Source organism: Mastomys coucha, unplaced genomic scaffold, assembly GCF_008632895.1.
Source record: "Mastomys coucha isolate ucsf_1 unplaced genomic scaffold, UCSF_Mcou_1 pScaffold7, whole genome shotgun sequence".
Lineage (NCBI taxonomy): Eukaryota > Metazoa > Chordata > Mammalia > Rodentia > Muridae > Mastomys > Mastomys coucha.
The window spans coordinates 28,034,031-28,046,801 of NW_022196913.1; the positions used below are offsets into that span (position 1 = coordinate 28,034,031).

At 39.5% G+C, this 12,771-nt stretch overlaps 1 protein-coding gene across 2 annotated transcripts in view; it reads left to right on the plus strand.

Annotated features, from left to right (window-relative positions):
* Positions 1 to 11,654, plus strand: part of Slc17a3 (solute carrier family 17 member 3) — a 22,755-nt gene extending 11,101 nt beyond the window's left edge. Inside the window, exons 8-16 of one of the 2 annotated variants that reach the window (XM_031358294.1) lie at positions 288 to 375; positions 5,625 to 5,711; positions 9,034 to 9,152; positions 9,273 to 9,434; positions 9,718 to 9,847; positions 9,941 to 10,088; positions 10,362 to 10,452; positions 11,285 to 11,421; positions 11,505 to 11,654. In XM_031358294.1, coding sequence (XP_031214154.1) covers positions 288 to 375; positions 5,625 to 5,711; positions 9,034 to 9,152; positions 9,273 to 9,434; positions 9,718 to 9,847; positions 9,941 to 10,088; positions 10,362 to 10,452; positions 11,285 to 11,419 — 960 coding nt within the window. In that variant the 3' untranslated portion in view covers positions 11,420 to 11,421; positions 11,505 to 11,654. Of the gene's footprint in view, positions 1 to 287; positions 376 to 5,624; positions 5,712 to 9,033; positions 9,153 to 9,272; positions 9,435 to 9,717; positions 9,848 to 9,940; positions 10,089 to 10,361; positions 10,453 to 11,284; positions 11,422 to 11,504 lie in introns of those variants that run through there. The other variant, XM_031358295.1, reaches the window with a different exon arrangement.
* The last annotated feature ends 1,117 nt before the right edge of the window (positions 11,655 to 12,771 follow it).

Sequence of the window (12,771 nt, forward strand, 5' to 3'; positions counted from 1 at the left end):
TTCTTCTTCTTCTTCTTCTTCTTCTTCTTCTTCTTCTTCTTCTTCTTCTTCCTTCTCTTCCTCCTCCTTCACCCTTTCTACTCATCTTCCTCCTCTTCCTCCTCCTTCTAAATATAAACCCGGCTGGCCTCTAACTCACAGAGATCTACCACCGGCCTCTGCCTCCTGAGTGTTGGACTTAAAGATGTATGTCACCACACTCAGCCCTAGATACTGAGTATTTTCAAACTCTGAGATGAATATTTGTTTGTAGTCTACATCAATATATCTAACAATTTTTATTTCAGGGTACTGGATATGGGGGGCAGTTTGCACTCTGGCAGAGATGGGCTCCTCCAAATGAACGCAGCCGACTCTGCACCATTGCTATGTCAGGTAACTATGTGCAGTCTAGATGGTACTTGGCAACCCAATGCTTCCTACTGGGCTCCTAAACATCTTTTTCTGTTGAACAGTTCTTTTGCTGATGCTAAGAGATGTTTATATAGATTAAGGAAACTAATCCTTTATTTGTGATGTTACTTATTTTTCCCTATGTTTTGATTTGTAGCATAACATTGTTTGTGATATAACTTCTCATCTTTAAAATGATTTTTTATGTTGCTAAATTGGTCACTTTTCTTTTGTGGAGTTTGAAATTTCCACTCACTCATGGAAATGTTGTAAAAGCAATTATCCATGTTTTTAATGAATTTGTAGGGTTTCATTTTTATACATTAATTCTTGACAATCATATGAAACTTATATTTTTGTTCTGTGTGGCATATGGATTCAACTTAATAATTTTTGGAATTGCTCTAAATTTTTCTGAGAATATCTTCACTTTAAAAAGGTTTTATTATACTTATTCACTTTGTGTATATGCATGTCACAGCATATGGGTGGAAGTCAAACAGCTTCTGAGAGTTAATTTTTTCTTTTTTACCATGTGGGTTCTAGAAATCAAACTCATGTCATCAAGCTTGGCAGCAAGCACCTATACATCTTGCCAGTTCCTGAGACTTTTCTTTGAAAATGAGCTGTTCGTGTAATGTGTAAATTAACAATGGCCACTGTCAAGGCTAGCAATGGGCTAGCACTGGGTAGAAAAAGGCTAATGCTGTGGACAATGTGTATGCTCAATGATAACCAAGAACTCTTCAAGTCCAAAACCATGAGTTAGCCACATACATTAGAGGAGCTTGCTGATAGCAGGCCTCGAAAGCCCCCCCAGAAACCCAGAACAGTAGTATCCAGTGTGTGTCCTGAGAGTTCACATTAGCTGACAGAAAGAGAGTATGCAATTTAGACAACAGAAATTCATCTTGGTTACCCAACTGTGAGAGGATCTCAGAACACAAGACAAACCAGGGAACAAAACTATGAGATTGTGGATACAGCAGCTGGGGGATTAACTCAACCAACAGGGGATAAAAAGCATGAATGTAAGCTTTATGTGATGACAAATGCATGCAATGCTAACACGCAGAAGGCTGAGATAGAAGGATTGCCACACAGGCCAGCCTGGGCTATGCAGTGAGTTGCAAGCCCTCATCTCAACAAAACAAACATAAAACAAAAGGCACAAACCATTTTTTTTAAAACAAAAAACAAAACAAACAAACAAAACAGAAGAAAAGCGATGAGCTTGAAGGCCTGGAAACTCCTTGTCCTTCACTTAACTGATCTATAGGGCCTAGACTGAAATAAATCAGCTGACATATTTAGGGGACCTCACATATCTCAGGAGCCCACAAGTCCACAGGCATCCTTGAGGAACTCCAGGAAGAATTTCTTTTCTTATTTCAGAAAGCATTGGGAACAATGGCTGCCTGAAGGTGGCACAGAGAGAGCAGATGGAAGAGTCTATCACAACAGAGCCTCCTGAGCCCGCCCTTCCTGTCTCAGTAGGACTGATATCATTTCCCATAATGGTGATGTCTGGGTTGAAAGACAGGAGATCTCTACCCAGAAGTAAGAGAAAGACTCCCCAGAAAAGCGCTAGCCTAGGACCCAAAGGGCCCGGCTACTGCCAGCCTCCAGTACAAAACACACTGCATGTTCCTTGTAGGTGTGTTTAACCTTTGACATTGCCACCCTGCATTGTCATCTACAGAGAGCACACCTGAGAACAAGACTGAATAAATAACACATGAAGTCTCAACCCAAACTAAAGAGCTGAGCCAAGTTTTCTTTAAGGATGTGGTCCTGGTGTGGTGACCACCCTCTAGTGAAGGCTATACATCTAAGAGTACACAGGCAACATAAATTGGATTTATGGTTTAAAAATAATAGGGCATAGTTGGGTGGGTCATGGAGGACAGATGGACCTAAGAAAAGTTAGGGAGGAGTTAAATATGATCAAAATAAATTGCATGATATTCTCAAAGAGCTAATAAAATGAGAAAAGAAAAAAATCACAAACTATCTCATAATGTTTAAGTAAGTTTAAGATTTTGTGTTAGACAGTATTCATAGCTATCCTAGGGTGTAGGTAGTCTGTGGGTCATAGCTTGGATATGCTTTGAGGGGCTACAAAAGATACATATTGAATTTTATAGCTATTCATAGAGCTTTGGAACTAAGCAGGTCAAACAGGACTTGTAGCTCATGCTTAAGGTTAGTTAGTGATGGGAATTAAAAAAAAATGTGTTGTGGCTGAGTCTAGAGCTCACAAAGCAAACTGAGTGCCTTCATTGCACAACTTTCTGAGTTAATTTAAAATATGGAGTGAAATAGAGAGAGGAGGGAAAAAGAGGGCGAAAGAGACAAAGAAAGGGGAGAGAGAGAAAGTTGGACATACACAGACACGCACTGGGGCGGGGAGAGGGAATGACATAGTTATCTCATGAGAGATAGGAGGCAAGCACCTGGAAGGGCCATCTGTTCTCATATGCCTAAATATCCTCACAGCCTTCTCACCAAAGGTGTGGTTATGAAAAACAAAGTTAGAATGTCCCCCAAAGAACGAGCAGGAAATGTCCCCAAGGGGAAGGCATCCTGAACCAAAGACACCTGCTAGCTTTATGGGAGGGACATGTGGAAGAGTAGAGCCAGTCAACTAAAGATCCTGATAATTTCTGTGTTTTGGTTCTTGAGTCCCTGGAGCAGAATTGGCAGCACCATAGGATGATTGGTCCGGGCTTTGCATGTACTGAATCAGTAGTACTGTGCTGATAAAGCGCTCTCTTTAAGAGGGATGAAAAGCCAAGCCAGTGTACAGTACTTTTCAATGCCTATGCTAAAGAGACCCCTGAGATATCAGTCTTAAGATACAGAATGAGGAGGAGATGGGTACAGTCAAATGTCATAGACCCTAACACTCCAGGGATTTGGTGCTTCGCATGCATCTTCAGTGTGCAAGATCACAGGCTTTGGCAGTTTTCCCTCACAGAGAAATAGCAAAATGCACAGAGGGGGCTCTAAAGAGATAAGTAATTTTTTGTTGTTGTGGTTTTGTTTTTACTCCCTTTTTCTAGAATATTGAAAAAAATATTTTAACTTTTAAATCTTTTTAATTGACACAAAATTATATTCTATAATATATAAAAATTTATACATCTATATTAAGGACATGGTACCATGAGAAATCTCAGTACATGTGAACACTTACCAATGTTCAAATCCAGGCATATCCATCCTTTCTAACACTGACCATTTCTCTTTAGTGAAATTATTCAGAATATTCCCTTTTAGACTTTTGAAGTGTAGTATCCTATCGTTATTTACCCTCTGCCTGCTACTATGCAAGAGAACACCAGAACTTGTGCTTTATTTACAACATGGATCCTATGCTATTGGTATGGCATGTAGATGGGTAAGACTCAAGAGTAGAGAAGAAGATGAGGGTGAAGAAGTAAGAAGATGTTCACTTAGGAGTCCAGGCTTGAAGTAGATTGGGTGAAGGCAAGCTGACAGGAAAGAACATGACCTTGCTTGGAGAGAGGAGTCTGCCTTCCCTTACAACCAAGGTAAAGGCAGACATTTACGTGAAAGGTACCGATTGGGTGGACCTGGTGGTAGAAAAGGTACTCACTTCCAGCTTTCTCTCCATGCGCCCTAGAACTTGGAATTATCTTTGAAACACCACCTTCCCTGTTGTTAAAAGTACAACCTGGGACAGTTTATATTTAACTGTGACTGGCTGTACTTGATCAAATGCAAATTGGATTGCTGGCATTTAAATGAGATGGCATAGACAATATGCTTCAGTGAACATGAATAAAAAAAGATAATGACAATTATTTCTACCTGGCAGTGTAAGTTAAAAAAAAATCCAAACAAAAGAGTAAATCTGTAGGCCATAGATCTGATTGCATAAATGCCTGTAAGTGCTGACTATGAAATACACAGTAAAGGAAGTTAAGAAGAGAAGAACTGTGGCCAGCAAGCCACACAGGGACTATTCACAATGCACAGAGTCTGTAATTCTAGGTAAAGGGAAACAATGGAGAGAAACAGAAAAAAAGACAACAAACCATAAAGTTGGTAAACAGTGAAAAACTCAACTTCACTAAAAAAAAAAAAATTAAAAATTAGAGTTTTTTCTTATCTTTTATATTGGAAGAAAAATGCTTAAAATTTTTGAGGATATTAGATGCTATCTAGGAGATGAGAAAGAAAGAACTATGTTGGCAATTTAAGTTGAACAGCTTTTAATGTAAAACTTTTGCAGTATTTACCAAAATTTAAAGGATATATACCCATTGAGCTAGCAGCTTATCCTTTAATACTTTAGTCAGAAAAACAAATTGTGTTTTTATTCTGAAATGAGAAATGATTCCTGTTTAGAGCTAAAATCTACCATTCAGTGGAGACCTTTGTAAAAGCAACTATCAATGAAGATGAATGTTGGGGCTGGAGAGATGGCTCTGTGGTTATGAGTATGCATTGCTATTGTGGAGACCCCAGCTCTCATACCTGCCACTGCATATCTAGGGGATCTGTGTCCTCATCTGCTTCCATGGGCTTTTCATTCACATGGACAGTCTACTCCTGCCACACACTACAGACAGACATATAATGTAATTCAAAAATAAAATCTAAAAAAAAACCTATTACATAAAACCCTCAGGCCATTATGATCTTATTTTAAAATAACAACTCCATGTCCATATGGACTTTGATAAGTTAACTAAACATAAAAAGCTTAGAATTATTTGCAAAGCTGTGAAACGGGAATGTGCCTACTATATATTAGAATGCTCTGTGATGTTGTAGAAATTAAAACAGTGTCATTAGCATATGTATGGAGGAGCAGCTTCCCTGAATGCATTTACAAATAGCATAAAGGTGCAGAGCAAAGAAGGTGAGTGACTGCTTCTCATACAATAAATTGATGTGATGCTTATCTTCAGAAGGGTAGAGAGGGTAGAAGTGGAGAGAGTAGAAAGAACCTGGGCTCTTCATGGTGCTTTATTTCCATAATAGATGCCTATAACTGTAAATTAAGACAGCATGAAAGCTATTGTAACAGTCACCTGCAATGTCACTTGGGAATTTTAAAGACTCCCTGGAGATAAGTCTGAAGTATTTGCATATGCTTATTCTGTGGTTTGGTGGCTTCTCTGTGTTCATCTGCCAGCCTACAGTATCTGTCTGATGGAAGGCAGGAGTCCCACCACTTTCTTTCCATCTCTCTGCAGGAATGACACTGGGAATCTTTACTGTCCTCCTTGTGGGCGGCATCATTAGTGAAGCCCTTGGGTGGCCATTTGTCTTCTATATTTTTGGTAAGCTGCTTGCTTGTTTCTGGGATGTTCAGGAATATGCTTCTGAGTTTGTGCACCCATGTGTACTTTTCTAAAGGAAAAAGAGTCAAAATATAAAAATCTTGGGGAAACAAAATATCAAAATATAAGGAATAACCTCTGCTAGCTGTTTTCGGGTTTCCATTGCTGTGAAGGGACACCAGGACCAAGGCAACTCATATAAAGGACAACATTGAATTGGGGCTACCCTACATGTTCAGAGGTTCAGTCTATTATTACCAAGGCAGGAAGCATGGCAGTGTCCAAGCAGGTATGGTGCTAGAGAAGGAGCTGAGAGTTCCGCATCGTGAACTCAAGGCAGCCAAGAGACTATTGAGCATCCTCAGACAGCTAGGAGGAGGGCCTCAAAGCCCACCCCCCACATTGACTCATTTCCTCTAACAAGGCCACACCCACTCCAACAAGGCCACACCTCCTAATAGTGACACTCCCTGGGCCAAGCATATTCAAACACTAGCCAAGATGTGGAAATCCTCTGGCTTCATATAAAGTACTGCTCTCCTGCCAGAAGGCACAGCCATCAGGATGTCTTGTAGGCAGGAGGGGAAGATTTGGAGAGCAGTGTTTTCTAAGAGACATAAGAAAACAATCTGGTGGCTGTCTGGCCCGAGCGCTGACCCACGCAAACTTCTCGCTGTAGTTCGCAGGGGCTCTCAGTTGTCCTTACGTCGTCCGTGTCCCTCTCTTTGTTTGTTTTTTGGAGAGGAAACTGGGAAAGGAGAAATTTACATGTAAATAAAGAAAATATCCAATACAAAAAAGAAAAGAAAGAAAACAATCTGAGGAGGTAAATGTAGCTATGGAGTTTGTCTTGGTTAAGCATATCAAAGGGATGGAGTCCTTAGCAAGTCTTGAGGTTTCCAAAGAAAAGAGTATATTAAACACTGAGAGTAATTTAGGATAACTTCACTATTGACCCTGAGACTTTCATTTAGCTAGAAACCAAGAAAGTACTGCTTCACCTATAGTTTCCACTGGAGAGAATTTGCATTTTATTTTCAAACTTCCCATTAGCTTGTTTTATTTACAAGCCTGCTCCTCTTCCAGACGGTGAGTATCTTGGAGACAGAGATGGGTTATTGTCAGGTCTCAAGACTGTAGAGTTCACAAAACCTGAAAATACTACTCCACAGATCATTTGGGTGGACATATTCATACCAAAGATATGAATACTAAAAGATACATACCAAAGATACAAAGATAACTTCAGAACAAGGAATACTATCAGCTCACCAAGAAGATACAAGAATCTGAAATACATATGCACCCAACAGCTGAGCTCCCAAATGCACCATGCAAAAACTGACTGGATGAGGTTGGGAAGTAGCCCAGTTGGTTATGTTCTTGCCAAGGATGAAGCCATGGGTTCAATCCCCAGTACCGCAGACAACTGGGCATAGTGACACTTACCTCTAATCTCAGTACTCAGAAGGCAGAGACAGGAAGATCAGAAATTCAAGATCATTCTTGTACTACATGGAAAGTTTGAGAGCAGCCTGGGATATATGGAGCAGTGTTCTATGGAGTGGGAGTTAAGATGAGAAAACAAAAACTTAAGGAAATATCTGTAAGCTCCAAAGTCAGAGATTGTGTGTCATGGAAATAAGGTGGGGAACAATCATGGAAGACAACCAGCACTCTCTGTCTCTGTCTCTCTCTGTTGCTCCCCCCCACACACACACACCAGACCTATATATAAACTCTAGAAAAAATATTCTTCTAGAAGAACGCAGGGAAAGTTAATTTGTTCTTTAATTAACCAAACAATTCCTAAATATGACACCAAAAATATGAGCCACAGAGGAAATCAATAATTTGAAAATCACCAGAGTTAAAAAACATATATCATCTTCAATAAGCATTCTTAAGACAATGAAAGGATAGATTAGTTCAAGGAGAAAATATCTACAAAACACTTAATTAGGTGTTTTTCTAAAATGTGTAATTAATTTTCAAAACTCTATGAGAATATAAAACCCTCGATTGAAAAATGGGCAGAAACATTTTACAAATGCATACACAGAGAACACAGATCTATGGCCAGACACCTATTTAAGAACTTTTAGTCATGGGGATATGAAAATTAAAAATCACAACGAGTATCTCCATGAACCTGTTAAAATGGCTAATACTGAAAACACTGACAGTATTAGGCTGTCCCTAAGGTCTGTGACCCCACCCCACAACTAATAAACAGGAAATGGTGAGACAGCTTGCTTGAAAACTGAGGAAAGTTCTGCATGCACACATAGATACATACATATATACATACATACTTGGGTCAAAACTGAGTTTGGCAATGGTTTAACCTAGAAAATGTCCTAACATGAGAAGTCATTCAATATACCCAAAGAACTCTAAGGCAGCCCAGCACAGAGATACCTACACATCCACATTTATTGCTGCACTATTTACAGTATCCCAGGGATGGAACCAGCATAGATTTCTAGAAACTAAAACCAGATAAAGACAATGTGGTGCAGATACACAGTGGAATTTTATTCAACCAGAAAGAAGAATGAAATTATCTTATTTTCTGGAAAATTGATGGAACTGGAGATCGTCATATTAAGAGAAATAAGTTAGATGCAGAAAAACAAGCCACATATTTTCTCTCATTTGTAGAAACTAAAATTCTTTACAAGTGCACATCTGTCTACCCATCTACATACATGTATACATACTAAGGTTATAACATATATACACATACATGCATACATATATACATAGGTCATAACATACATATACATACATGCATACATAGATACATACATATATACATGCATACTTGGGTCATAACATCCATATGCATACATACACACATTGGTCATGAACATATACATGCATAAAAATATATATGTATATATATACACACATATATATATATATATCACAACATACATATATGTACATAAAAGCAGATAGGCACCTAAGGGAGATTAGTAGTTGGTAGGAGGAAAAGAGACAGGAATGACTAGAGAGGGGATAGGAAGAAGCGTACATGATCAAAACACCTGATACATTTAAGAAAAATTATTAAAAACCAACATTATATACAATGACTATTACACCAATTAAAAACAAAAAAATTGCAGGGTTTAGTAAAAATGGGTCAAGGAAGTGTTGACAGATGTACTGTGATGTCAGCACATGGGAAGCAAGACAGGATACTCTGGCCTATCTTTGCAACCTTTAAGCAAACTTAACATTACTGCATAATGTAAAGTCCACTTTAAAATTTATAGAAATGAGCTCCCTAATGAACTCTTCTCTCTGCTTGCAGGAGGTATCGGTGTGCTCTCTTGCCTTCTCTGGTTCATTCTGGTTTATGATGACCCTGTCTCTCACCCATGGATAAGTGACCCAGAAAAGGAGTATATTTTATCCTCTCTGAACCAACAGGTACATATAAGAACTCCAGAGTCAGCAGAAACCTTACATCCACATCTGGGTTCCTAATGGTGGCTGAGCCTCTGAGCCTCATGTTGATCTTTCTACTCAGACCAATGCATTTGTTTTCAGTTCAGCATAGAAGAGCAGCCACTTCCCATCAAAGCTATGTTAAAATCTCTGCCTCTCTGGTCCATGTGTCTTTGCAGTATAACCCATCAGTGGCTTGTTAACACCTTTATAATATACACTCCAACCTACATCAGTTCTGTGTTCAAAGTTAACATCAGAGATGTAAGTAAATTTCATTGCACTCCTTCTCCATGTTTGCATGACCCCTCAATTACTCATCTGTCACAATAATTCTATTTGCAGGACATTAAGTCTCATTACCCAAAATAACCTGATATTTAAAACTAGTGGTAGATAGTAACTTTGCTGAGAGTATTACTTAAGAGGTTGCCAGGTTTCCAAGGGGGGTGGGAAATGGTTTCAGCGTGTCAGAATGATTAGGGGATTACCAACACGTTTTCTCCCTGCCTTATTTTATGGCCATTTACTCAGTCTCTCTCTTCAGAATGGGTTCCTGTCTTCTCTTCCCTTTTTTGCTGCTTGGGTTTTTGGTATTTTGGGAGGCCAGCTGGCAGATTTTCTACTGAACAAGAATTTTAGGCTCATAACTGTGAGAAAAATCATCACAATTTTAGGTAAGAAAGGGGATGTGGGATTTGCATGATGTGAGCATTCAACAGTCAAAGAATACATCTCACTCTTGAATTTGTCTGATCTGCATTTCCTAGGAAATATTCCTCCTGCAGCCCTCATTGTGGCTCTGCCCTATGTCCAATCCAGCTATATCACAACAATTATATTTCTGACACTTTCCTGTGCACTGTGTTCTCTGTGTCAGGCAGGAGTCTATATTAATGCGTTAGATATTGCTCCAAGGTAAGACTCTTCTATCTACTCTTACTTTCACATTTTCTGGGGAAAAAAATGGTCTGTAGTATTCCGGGAGCCTCAGACAATAGAAAACAATAAATCATAAGCATGGACTATGGCTGGGCCTATGGTGTATTGGTGACCTATGGATTTGTCAAATCGCTTCCCATTGAATATATATCGCCCAAGTCCTTTTTGATGGGTTCACACATAACGCAGGGCTGAAAGCCACTGTCAGGTGTGTCTGGATTTACCTTGGGATATTGCTATCACCCACAGGTATGCCAGCCTTCTCATGGGAACATCAAGAGGATTCGCGCATTCATCTGCTGTGCTGGTACCCGTGGTTGCTGGCTTTTTCCTCAATCAGGTAGTTTGCATTCCAAGGCAGACTTTTAAAATACTCCCCCACATGTATTTGCAAAAGCAATAGCTGAAGAATATGTTCAAAGATTGGGAAAGAGCACTCACTTCATTTTGGGGTGACCTTGAAGTGTAGAGCAGAATGAACCAGAGTTCGAGGTCATTCTGGAGCTAATCAGTGAGCCACTTAGAATCTATATCGGAAATGGCAAACAGTGCCACAGGAATCTCAGGAGACTGTTTCCTGCCAAGCCATCTGAGGCTGAATTTTCATTTGTGAAAGTAACCACACTGAGAGAAGAATTGGAAAGCAAGTATGGTTAAGTGTCTGTCTGATGCACCCTGGCATTACAACAGGCACTTTATACACCGCACAATCCTGCTTGGCTTTTCCTTTTCACATCAGATTGGAAATTAATACTATCACCCTCATTTCCTAATGTTTAAACTGAAAACCCAGTAGAATGAGCTTTTCTGCTCAGAGGACATAGCTTCGAAACCAGGTGTCTTTTCACTACATTGCAACATGGAAGGGAGAATCTTAGAGCCAGTTTTAGCATAGTGGTTGTAGGCAAGGTTGAGCTACAGAGAATATGTGTGATACTTTGATGATAAAGACAAACACAGCTCTATAGGTCAGTTGTGAGGGTCTTCAAATCTCTCATATTTAGAACATTTTGGGCATATTTTGAAGTTCTTTTCTCTAATTATCAAAACACTATCTAAGAACTGAATGTCATCAAGGAAACCCTCTGGAAACTATCGTCTGAATTAGTGATTCAGTTTCATGGGAAAAGAGAAGAGAGAAGTAATACATATTCTGGGTCTTGTGTTCCCAGGACTCTGAATTCGGGTGGAGGAATTTCTTTTTTGTACTTTTTGCCATTAACCTACTTGGTTTAATCATCTACCTCGTGTTTGGGAAAGCAGATATTCAAGAATGGGCTAGAGAGAGGAAGCTCACTCGTTTGTGAAGGTAACAGACAATGATTTCGGCAGAGTTACAGTCACAGAAGCAGGACTTCTAATTGTTAATTTCTTGTCACTTTCCTTCCTCAGCTGTCCCACTTGCAGTAAGGAAGTCATTACATACGCTGGTTCCTATGTGGGAAAACTTTCATGAAGAATGATGTCATACATTTCCCCCTTTCATCCAGACTTCTTTTGAAGAAAAATATGAGATGAATAAAACATCAAGTAAAATGATAAGAAGGGACCAGGTTGTCATCTTTGAATCAAGAATTTGTTTCTGACATGGTGGTTTCAGTTTTGAAAGGACCAAAGTTTATGAGTCCTTGATCCAGAGTGGTAATCTTTACTAGAACGATTATTTTCTATTTGTCAAGTTGAATATTCATTTCTCTTTATGCCCGTGGTACTGGAAGCAGAGCAAACACTCTGACTGGCTTTCATTCCTAGCCTGCAGTTTCTGTTTCCTGGGTTGGCACTGACATATGTTTCACACATGGCCCATTCTTCTTCACTGTTCTCAGGCTACTGGAGGGTGAGTTGTGTGGCCTGCACCCACACTCCCTTGTCTATTGGCTTCAGCCAGATTTTTGATGGAGAAATGAAAATGTAGTCTGAGGAACCTAGTACAGACAGTCACTGCAGTCCTCCGCCCTGGCAGGCAACTCCCTTGTGTGTTCTGGTTACTTCTCTCTATTTGCTATTTTTGTCTTCGCTTGTGCCATCTCAGTTATTCTCTAGAACTTATTGTGGTTTTCTTGCCCTTTGCCTGATTCTGTGCAAATTATCTATTTTCTCTGTCCTGAAACTGCCCAGTGTGGCTGTCATCTCTCTTCTGTGAGATATGCCTAATTTATGGTTGAATCACTCATAAGGATCAAAAGTAAAACTGACTTAGTGTTTTTGTAAAGTAATGGTTTGTAGGTGTCAGTAAGCAGGTTTTGTAAAGTAATGGTTTGCAGGTGTCTGTGGGTCAGACCAAGTTCAGAGACTTGAGAACTGTTCTCCATGCTGACCTTTACTGTCTAAGACAGAGATTACTGTTCTCAAATTATATCCTACAGAGGTGGTGTAATACATTCTGAGTACAGATCAGGGAAAGGTTAGAGAGGCCAACCATGAACAAACACAGCAATGACTGTGATCTTGATATGAGTTCCGATCTGTCTGTTGGGACACTAGAGTAAGTTAAATACAATTTTCCTTCTATTGTGCAGAATTGGATACAGTAGCAAAGGGATACACATGAGACACAGATTAAGATTTGCCATCCCATGCTGAAAAACAGATGGAAGGTTTCATCTGTGAAACAATTCCAGGGGCACATATCAAATAGGCAGCCCTACTTCTACAAAAG